The 11,172-nt window shown below is 42.8% G+C and overlaps 2 protein-coding genes across 2 annotated transcripts; one reads left to right on the plus strand and one right to left on the minus strand.

The window, feature by feature from the left end:
• Window positions 1–584: 584 nt before the first annotated feature.
• Window positions 585–4,221, minus strand: ccdc86 (coiled-coil domain containing 86). Its single transcript, XM_084465603.1, has 4 exons — window positions 3,615–4,221; window positions 3,380–3,509; window positions 3,225–3,299; window positions 585–851 (listed from the first exon to the last, which is right to left on the minus strand). The coding sequence occupies exons 1-4, from the start codon at window positions 4,097–4,099 to the stop codon at window positions 705–707; spliced, it is 837 nt and encodes a 278-aa protein (XP_084321729.1). The 5' UTR covers window positions 4,100–4,221; the 3' UTR covers window positions 585–704.
• A 926-nt stretch (window positions 4,222–5,147) lies between these two features.
• glb1 (galactosidase, beta 1) lies at window positions 5,148–11,006 on the plus strand. Its single transcript, XM_084465581.1, has 16 exons — window positions 5,148–5,286; window positions 6,043–6,212; window positions 6,512–6,662; window positions 6,772–6,832; window positions 6,926–7,020; window positions 7,149–7,329; window positions 7,479–7,537; window positions 7,619–7,740; window positions 7,877–7,917; window positions 8,003–8,115; window positions 8,239–8,313; window positions 8,447–8,536; window positions 8,949–9,062; window positions 9,196–9,327; window positions 9,766–9,999; window positions 10,320–11,006. Exons 1-16 carry the CDS (start codon window positions 5,227–5,229, stop codon window positions 10,560–10,562), a joined length of 1,941 nt encoding a protein of 646 aa, XP_084321707.1. The 5' UTR covers window positions 5,148–5,226; the 3' UTR covers window positions 10,563–11,006.
• Window positions 11,007–11,172: the final 166 nt, after the last annotated feature.

Below are 11,172 nucleotides of genomic sequence, written 5' to 3' on the forward strand. Positions count from 1 at the left end.
GTTCTGAGCTTATCTGCCATCTGCCTTTAGATATCGGACTTTCACTTTGCTAGCTAGCGAAATAACTAAACTAGCCAGCTAGCTATAATTCACAAACCATAGTGCTGACGAGTGATAGGATTAAGTGTAAATGAAAAAATGACTACAATATTGGCTGAATGCAACTGAATTATCATATTCGATCAACATCCGATTTGGTGTCTAGTTATTGAGCTATACATGCCCTGATAAACTAGATGAAAAAGTTGGGAAACGCTGACTTTACTAGCCAAATAAGCAAATGACAGAAAATCTTGAAAGTGTGTTCTAGTCACTTGACCGCATTCCCGATTCTCGATCCATCCATCCCACTACACATTTCGTTCAGAATAGGAAGCCTCTATGATGACACAAAACAGATGGACTTCCACCACACCTAAAGGACACAATGAGTCGTTCTTTCTAAAGTAAGCACATATTTACAGTGGTACAAACACACACCCTAACAATTGTCAAGTTTGTAGGTATGCGTCAGGGTTTTAAGCCCACTATTCATCTTTGAGATGTATGGAGCATTTCCATTAAGCTGCACAACCACATTTTTCTTATTCAGGATGTTTAATGTAATTAGATAAAGCACTGATTCATACGTTTCATTTTGTCAACAAGAACTGTGTCAATGATACTAGAAGTTACAGATAGAGCACATATTTATGGCTACCGCATTAAGTATCAACAACTTTTTCTTTACGGCTCCGTTGACCCTTAGCCTTCTCACTTTGGGTCTTCTGCAGCAAGGCCAATGTGTCCCTCTTCTCAACTTTCCTCAGCTGTTTCTTCTTCATCCTCTTTATCTTTGATGTATTCCGGATCTGTGTGATGAAAAAAATTGGTTGAAACAAAGGGCCCAAAAACAATGTTGAGTGTAATTTTTATAAATAAGAAAGCACTTTTTTTTTTTTCCACCCCTAGTAAACAAGTCTCATGTGTTTAAACTGAAGACATTCCTGTGTATAATAAAAGGAGGATCTCCCAAACTCCATCAGATCTGGAAAATATCTAGTTGTAAATATGCCTCACAGATCAATTGCTCAGAGACTGCTGAGTCGATTCTATTGTCAAGCACTTTGTATTGCAGTTTTGGAAGAAACACCCCTCAAAAATATAAACCAAAACCAGCCCACTATGTTCCCCTTATGAACATGTGTACAAAAACGTGGCTATGGAGTCCCAGTGTCACCACCCCGGCTTGGGACCGAATTGCACTGGGTCATTTTAAAAACACTTTCCAATGTGGAACCCGATGTGCTCCCGTATGTACCGCAAAACAACCTTGTTGAATTTAAGCAATACAGCCCTGGTTGTTGACATCCAGGGTTTGAATGCAGCACTCTAACATGGTCTCCCTTTGGACTTATTGGTTCAAGCAGACAATGACTTAAATGTAAGTTGCCAACAAAATATTCTGCTTTTGTCATGTCCAATTACCGATTCCACATTGAGGAGGATAGAGGTTAAAAAGACACGTGTAGTTTCACTTTCAGTCATCCGTGGTGGAAACAGTATGACGCAATAGCAGTGCACAGAGCTTCAAACAATGTGCTTAAGACTAAATTAAAAACATGTAATGGTTGGGGTATGGATTTGATGTTATGATACTGGAGAAATGGCTGTAGATATTCATGACTTATTATGATAAATACTAGGGGTGTAACAAAAACCAATTTGAATCGGAAAATCGATTTTGATTTAAAAGATGCAAATCTTCTGAATCGAATCGTTCCATTTTAAAAATGTATCGTTCCTGAATCGTATCGTACCCCATGTATCGAGATACACATCAAATCGTCTTTTATTGGAGAGATGCACACCCCTAACAAATACACTTCTTCTCTAGTCTTTGATAAATATTTTTGAAGGAAATGCCACAGTTAATTCATTTTGTGAAATGATTGTCTACTTTCAACAAGAAATCCATTGCATCATACCCTCTCGAATTGAGCCGTGCCACATCGAATCGAAATCCTTCCGAATCGAATCGTTCCATTTTAAAAATTTATCGTTCCTGAATCGTATCGTACCCCATGTATCGAGATACACATCGAATCGTCTTTTATTGGAGAGATGCACACCCCTAATAAATACATTTTGTTTTCTCCATGCATTGCATGCAGCCTGACATTTGCAAACCAATTTGTAAATCTGAATTAGTGGAATAACTGGAACCTCAAAGTAATTATTTGGGATTTCCAAGGTGCAATAGCAATGGGAGCAGACTTAAGTATGTATGGATGCAATTGGATTGACCCACAATAAATCAATGACTGCGTTTACATGCTGGAGCATAATCGTGTAATGAACATATTGAATAAAGATTGGATTCATGTAAACAGGTTTATTCGATCTGCTTCGCCAAAAGGATCGTCTCAGGACCGGATTTGCGAAGTCGATAGGATAGCTGGGCTTGAGCCGTTTATCGTATTGCCGGGAGTTCGCGTCCTGCGCATGCTCGAGAATTTCGGCCAGGGATTTCACCCGGAAGTCACCGCCACCGGCGCAGCAAAAAGCTCAATTTTTTGGTTCCCTCATATGCATTTGTATAGTGAAGAATGCACAAAATGTACCCAACTGTTGCCTCGTCAAACTCCTCGTACACCATCTTTGTATGCCGCCAGATAGTTTGTTGTTGCTTTTACGTTGCCGTGATCCGGAAGTGGCTCTAGTACCACTTGTTGAAAGGGCTAAAGCGCCACCTAGCGTAGCGGAGTCAGCCAGGTGTCTGACCATTATTCCAATCTGATCCGATGTATGTATACTCAGACAAGTGACAGCCCCCCCGCCGTCGAGTGGCAACATCGTTATATGGCTTAATCCATGATAAGTCGATCTGGTCCGAACATGTAACCGCAGTCAATACCACGGCATGTGGGAAACTGTGGAAGCCATCTTGGTTGTTTATGAAAATGCCTCAATGACGCTCAAAAAAGGCGCTCCTCTGTACAGTCATCATATTAAACCTGCCTTATATTAGATAAACGTTTTTGATTGGTCGAGTGAGGTCCGGTCGTCAGGAGATCTAACTGAACAGGAAGGGGGGCAGACACGCATATGCCGGAGCCAATTAAACATGAGCTTGAAGATGTGTCAGTTCCAAGGCTAGTGGCCCCGAACGTGACACATTTGCCTATTGCACTCCCAAGGTCTCAACATGCAGCTTGTTGTGTGCGCAATAACCATCAACTTACCACTTGAACAATCTCTGACTTTCGCTCATTCTCAGCACGCCGTTTCAATGTCTCCTCCGTCCGTTTCCTCTTGTCCTATTAGGGAAATGATTTTAATCAATTAGTTATAGTTTTCCTCCATAGCAAGGATTTAATTTCATTTGGCGAATGCCTACCTCTTTTTCTTTGGCTTTGTCTTGTTTCAGTTGAAGGGAGAACTTTTTGACCAACTGCTGCTCTTGTTTGGCTGCCATCTTTTTCCCCCAAGAAGTACGGAGGGGCTTATCCCTGACCACTGCAGAGAACCTGTACAAATGTTAAATGGCCAAAACAGACCAGGTTTTGGTGAAAACGCTTGACGACATATGCGTGATGGACGGGGTGTTAATCGAAGGTAAAGCAGCAACCCACCGTTGTTTATTCCGGTCCTTCCATACTCGACCAGATTTCGGTTTTCCCAGAGGAATCGGTGCTGCCGTGGTCTGTTTCGTTCCCGGGACAAATAGAGCTGTCACCTGGGGCGTTTCACCGGGGCGTACGGGGGCCGTTTCCATCGTACTAGAGGCCGTTTCTATACGTCCTTCTGAATTAGTGGACTCATTTACAAGTATCATGGGGGAATCTGTAGACTCTCCTACGGGCGCCTCTGATATACTCGTCATGCTGTGTTCTTCCTCCAACTCTCCTTTCGCTAAAGAAAGAACAGATTTCCTCGTCCTGCGTGTGGAGGGCTTTGCTGGACTAGGCACCTGAGAGTCGGCCAAGAGGGCTGGCGTGCGGACCCTACGTCCGCTACGAGTCCGTGTAACTTTATCCACGTCTTGCGTGCTTTCGGGCTCCTCTGTTAACTCGAGCTCTGACCTTTCAGTTGTAACACACTCCCCCGGTGCTTTCATGTTGAACAGAAACCCTTCGTACACTACCTCAGTGTGCTATTTATATAAAGAAAGATAAATTACAAACTGTTACAAGTACACTCGACTCTGTTTCCACCGCGGACGTAGACACACGCGTTATCAGGCACGTGCTTCCGGTTCCTGCATCCGTTGCGTGGTTAACTCTTCTTCTGGGTTTCGTGAGTGTGTTCAAGAACACGACAACATATTTACCACCGCGCCCTAGCGGTCACAAGTCGACGGTATCGCAACAACGCTTCCATATTCCATTAAATCATTGGTGCCATTGGGAAATCACTAAGCCTAGTAGCCACAATGTGCTCAAGGAATTAATATAATGGGTTTTTCTTGTTGCATACCAAAAACCTTAAGCCTATATTTATTATATTAATATGATATAATATTGTTATTATACTAATAATAATTAATATTATCATTGTAATTTTCGTTGTTATATTGTAGGTCTAGGGCACTTATTTCAGTGTGGTGAGCCTTAGGCCCCTTAGGTCCCATTTCCCCCCCTTCCGCTAGATTTGAGCACTAACCCTAGATTTTCCCTTAAAATCAACCCTTGAATGCTAGCCAGCTCGGTAGCTGACTTGCAGCTAACGGAACTCAAAGCAAGTGTTCTTGTTAAGGGGAGAGAAATGGGACTGGGTCATAGCGGGCCATCTGGAACACCAAGGCCCCTAGTTATCTGGCTCGAAACTAACAATATTTAGATTGTCGTAGTAAGACTACGCAAAAAAACAAAATACAACAGCATATTGGCAGTTATGTATAGAGCGAGAATGTCTAGTTATCTATGGGGTGCACTTGTGCACCCCATAGATATTATATATATTCTATATAAATATCCCATAGATATATAAAGATTGTGCACTTTCTTCTTCATCTATAGTGATGTGGCTCTGGGGGTAAGCTACACCGTATTAAAAAACACCATAGCAAACCCGCCAATCGGTACAATACTGCCCTCTACCGAACAATACTCGATTTACCAACAATCACGTCACATGATAACACTTCCGCAACTCATTCAGTAGTTGTCGGACGCACACAGGGAGCGGTGTTTCTGTCCATCTCAAACAACTACCATCGTAGTAGTTGTTAAAACGAAGTAAAACATGATACTCTCGTCTTTCCTTCGTATCGGCGCCGTTGTACTGGTGCTCCTGGGAAATTCAGTAAGTAGATACTCATCGTCCTTCCTTGATTTTGCAATTTTACTTTAGCAAAATGCAATGATTAATGCAAGCCATTTTTAAATTATGCCTTGGAGATCATTCCATATAATGGAAACAGTATGTGTGTGCGTGTTGTCAAGGAATGAGAGAGACAGAGACACAGGCCGACCATCTGTTTATTGAGCTTGGTTTTAAACTTCTTGTAGCCTATTATCAGTATCAATTTCCTTGTAATGAGCATCAATCCAATTGTCACCAGGATTTCAAGTAGGCTTTATTAAAAATATGTATCTCTACTGTTATATATATAAATATTATCGCTGACAATATACATTGGACCTGACTGCCGTAATACATTATGGAACAATTATACATTACCTGGCACCTGTACCGTATATTGGCAGATCATTGGTGTCACATGAGACGCCATCCTTTGCCCATAAAAACTTGCGCAATCACGATGTGATATGCAATAACAATATTGCAATAAATACATACATTTGACAGACGCTATGTAAAATTACGAGACGGACTGATCATTCTTCACTGTATGCATTCCTCATTTTTCTTCATTCTTATCTCAAGCTTAGCTATATACCTTCACTGATTAGTATCATGGTAATCTTTATCAAACAGAAGAGAAACGGACAGAACACTGAAATCGACCCGATATGATGCACTTCCTGTGTGTTCCAGATTCACATGATGGTCCAAAATGATTCCTGATAAAAGTGCTTTCCATTTCTGTCCCATCAGCTTGGGGCACTGCGTTCATTTAGTGTGGACTACAAAAATGACTGCTTTCGCAAGGATGGTGAGGAATTCCGCTACATATCTGGTAGCATCCACTACAGCCGGATCCCCAGAGTGTACTGGAAAGACCGCCTGCTGAAGATGTACATGGCTGGACTGAATACCATTCAGACGTACGTGGACCTCATTTTTCATTGGCGGGAATTGTGACCGATTAGGCTCGTCGATGTACAAGTTGACTGTGCTTCCAACTGGCCCACCAGGTTCCTGGATCAAGAGAATATGTACTTCTGGGGAGATTAGGGACATTTCTGTTTGTGGTAGAAAAGTGTTTTGTCCATCCAGATTTTTAAAGATCATGCTTAAAATGTTATTGTAAGAAAAAGCATGTAACTTGCGTGTCCAACCTCCAATCCTTATATTTGGATAGCTTAATGTGAACAATACTGACACTCTCACATTCTCCTAAAAGGTATGTTCCCTGGAACTTCCACGAGCCGTCTCCAAATCAGTACCTTTTCAATGGAGACCGAGACTTGGAGCACTTTCTTCAGCTGGCCCAAGACATCGGTTTACTGGTTATTCTGCGGCCGGGGCCCTACATATGCGCAGAGTGGGATATGGTGAAATACATTTCTCCTTAATGTCATTGCCACCCACAACCACACCCAAGTCTTCAAAAGGAAATGCCTTGAGTTATTAAGTTTGCTAATACATATTGATGTCTTGTAGGGTGGTTTGCCTGCCTGGCTTCTCAAGAAGAAAGACATAGTGCTGCGCTCTTTAGACCCGGGTAGGTAGAAAGAGAAACTATTAAAAGATATAAAAGGACTGGTGTATGGCTTGGGTTATATTCTGTAATGCATGAGGTATCATTCCTCTACAGATTACATTGCAGCAGTGGACACATGGATGGGGAAGTTGCTGCCGATGATGAAGCCTTTCCTATATCAGAACGGAGGGCCGATTATATCTGTCCAGGCAAGTCCCATGAACAGACATTTATAACCCTTCAGTTTTTATACTTTAGTGTTTGGAGTACTTTAGAGTAGACCACTGGCAAACAATGGAATGGAATTTACCTCTAGCAATGTTTCCTTTCTGTCAAGGTTGAAAACGAATACGGCAGCTACTTCACTTGTGACTACAACTACATGCGTCACCTGTCCAAGTTATTCCGTGGACACCTGGGGGAGGAGGCGGTGCTGTTCACCACAGACGGCGCGGGCCTCGCGTACCTCAAGTGCGGCTCCATACAGGGTCTTTATGCCACTGTGGACTTTGGTCCAGGTAACCGCATTACACAGTAACCCTCTGGTCAATCTCTATGTTGACTCATCATTGAGCTACAGCCAGAGGATCAGAGCACTGGTCCATCACATGACGTCTCGGTGTGAGGTGAGGGAATCAATCATGGCCTGTGTGTTTGTTTTCCCAAGGCGGGAATGTCAGTGCTGCCTTCGATGCTCAGAGACATGTCGAACCCCGTGGACCGCTGGTGAATATCTCCCACCGTTATTTCACTTCCTTTATAATCACCTGGGGCAATGTCCAACCAGACTCGTCTCCTGTGTTACAGGTGAACTCCGAGTTCTACGCTGGGTGGCTGGACCACTGGGGTAGCCCCCACTCCACCGTTTCAACAGCCGTTTTGGCCAAGTCTCTCAATGAGATCCTGGCCCTCAGAGCCAATGTTAACTTGTGAGTTTGGTAGACTTCTTGGGGGGGTGGTGGGGGGAGGGGGGGTGGTGGGGTAGGGGGGGCGGGCAGTCAATGCATACAAATGGAAGTCTGTGGACAAGTGACAGTGATGTGGTTGTCGTGGTTATACTTCCAGATACATGTTTATCGGGGGGACTAATTTTGGATACTGGAATGGTAAGTGGCTTCTTTTCCTGGATAGTTTTGTAGTGGATGGATGTTTGTTCGGTTTGTTTGTGAAACGTGTTGCTTGTTTGTGTAGGTGCGAATAACCCGTACGCCCCACAGCCCACCAGCTATGACTACGACGCCCCGCTCACAGAGGCCGGAGACCTCACTGAGAAGTACTTTGCCATTCGCGAAGTTATTAAAACGGTAGGAAAATTAACCCTTCAGTTCAAGAAGCCTTCTGTTAAGAAGCAGCCATTTTAAAATACGTAGTTAAGGTACCGTTTAATATGTCATCTGGTTAACCGGTTTGGATCCTCCCCCCAACAGTATCAGAAGATACCAGAAGGGCCAATACCTCCATCCACTCCCAAATACGCTTATGGGGCTGTTAAGATGACAAAGGTTGGACTGGGTTCACTTTAAAGTTTAAACCAATTACATATGATGTACTAATACTGGTGAGAGGTATTCTTTAGACTGAATGTATAGTTTATACAAAATACTGCCAAAAAAACACACCTTTCTACTCCCTCAGGTCCAGACAGTCACGAGTGCCTTGGAAATGCTGTCGTTCTCGGGACCGGTGAAAAGCACATATCCAATGAGTTTCATTGAATTAAATCAGGTAATACTCATCTATAGTTCACTTTTGAATTATTAGGACCACCTGCATTTTCATGTTCAATACATTTTATAAATGTGAAGTGTATAATCCCACATCTATGCTTCTATCTATTTGTTTTTGAGGTGACTATGACAAAGATACCTCATTCTGATTGGTTGAAGTGATTTGTTTGCATGTTTAACTAAAACTGAACTACCTACTGGCCCTTTACACACTACAGGCCAGCCTAGGCCACTATAGTCATTGGAAAGGGGGGAGGGGGGCTTTCAGTTGGTTGCAATCTGCAACCTCATTTCTAGTTGCTGCTAAATTCTATACACCTTTAACTACTTCAAAAAATATTAGATATATACATTCATTCATCACAGAATTTTGTTGACCTACGTTTCCATGTTTGATTCCCCCGCCATAGGCCTTTGGGTTCGTCCTCTACAGGATGAAGCTCCCGGTTAACTGCAGCTCACCAACTCCCCTTTCCTCCCCATTGAATGGAGTTCATGATCGGGCGTACGTGTCGGTAGATGGGGTGAGTTTCTCAAAGTTTCATTTTCAAGAACCGATCAAAAAAAGGGTTACAGGATGCTGTGCTGTATAAGGAAGTCATGGCAAAGTCCTTTGTTGTGTGATTTAGATTTGCTATGGTTCTGGCTTTCTCTCAGGTGCCAATGGGGATCCTGGAGAGGGACAAAGCGTTGACTATAAACATAACAGGAAGCTCTGGCAGTCAGGTGGACCTGCTGGTCGAGAACATGGGCCGTGTCAACTACGGAAGGGGCATCAATGACTTTAAGGTTGGTCTCCTGAAGTATCATGGTTGCAACGGACAATCAGGAGATGGTACAGTGGGCGGGAGACACTGGTCGGTAGGTCACAAGCTTACAGGCTAAGCAAAAGAAAGTGAAAGGCCCCGATAACACAGATCTCAGATCAGTGAGACTAGTTCAACCTACTGAAATTTATCTACTAGTTTTGGCTCAATTGAGTCAATTAGGAAATGACTACGACACACTGGCAATCAAGGAACTTTACACAACCCATCAGATAGACACAAGAACAATAACCAACTGCATCAAAATGAATATGTCAGCAAAACTAGAAGCTTTTCTATTTCGAAATCGTGAATATATTTAGTTATTATTAAAAACAGAGACATACCGTGGAGAGAGTGAGTGAGTGATTGATTGATTGATTGATTTTGTGTTCTCAACCCCACATAATCAACTACACAGGGCTTGGTGTCCAACTTGACATTAGGCAAAGATGTGCTTAGTCGCTGGACCATGTACAGTCTGAACATCGATGAGGCGGTCAGCCAGGGGCTCATACAACAGAACCAGGTGCCAGACTCCAGCCAGCCAGCCAGCCTCTCCCTGCCAGCCTTCTACACGGGAAGCTTCCTGATCCCTGACGGCATCCCAGACCTGCCCCAGGATACCTACGTTCAGTTCCCGGGCTGGACAAAGGCACGTGGTGTTACAAAACAGTTTATTAATATGGCCTAGACTTTTTATAGTACATATTTACACAAAGTAAGTTTGAAAAGGAACAGAATGTTTGTGTTTCCTTTACTGGATGTTTGCATCAAAACATCAAATTCATTAAAAAATATGTACAATGTGTACATTTTTATAAACTCAACAATCAAATATATATATACAATTCTGAATTCAGAAATGACAAAACTCACACCAATCTTTTTCCCTTCAATGTCCCTTCAATATGTAATTCCAAACCAAAACGATGACTCAATGTTTGACTTTTGTCGGTTGTCTGGTCATTTCAGGGCCAGGTTTGGATCAACGGCGTCAACCTGGGCCGGTACTGGCCCGCCCGGGGGCCCCAGGTGACCCTCTTTGTGCCCGCCAGCATCCTCAGCACGGCGGCCCCCAACAACGTGACGGTCCTGGAGATGGAGGCGTCCCCCTGCACCATGGGACCCTGCGTGGTGGAGTTCACTAAGACCCCCGTCCTGAACGCCAGCGTCTCCTCAGCGCACCGCCAGAGGTTGTTCCTCAGAGGCGGCTAGTCGTCGGAGCTGTGATCATCATCTGATTTGAAACCCAGCGGAAGCAATTTGCACTATTGATTGATATACAATGGCACAGAAGCAGACGTTGTGTGTTAAAGAATAACACACCTGACTTTTATGATTCTTACCGTATTTTTTTTTTTTTTTAAATCAATCTTGGTTGGTGGCTCTACCTCAATGATTCGGGATGGATCTCAGGCCTTTCTCACTCTTCAACTGAAGTTAAAATTGGAGATCATTCACTTGTATGAAATTCTGTGAATTTGATACTGTACAAGTATCTTTTTTTATTTCAGTATTTTCTAAATTAATTTCAGCTGGTATCTGTTTTAAATGCGAAACACTATAAGATTGTTCTTTTTATATGTTAAGAAAAAATGTCTTTGCATAATGTTTCAAACTTAATGTTTGCTTGTTACATTACATCAGCTGATGTTTTTGCCCAAAGTCTCTTACAATTTTTTGTGATAGTTAATGTTGTTTACAAAGAAGTCTGTTCCAGTTCCACACAGAAATGAGATGGAAACTACAATGATTAGCCCTACTGAACGTTGCAACTTGTAGGGCTAAACGTGGTGACAAAAGATTAGAGACATCTATACCACTA

The sequence above is a fragment of the Micromesistius poutassou genome (genome assembly GCF_964030765.1).
Source record: "Micromesistius poutassou genome assembly, chromosome: 3".
Lineage (NCBI taxonomy): Eukaryota > Metazoa > Chordata > Actinopteri > Gadiformes > Gadidae > Micromesistius > Micromesistius poutassou.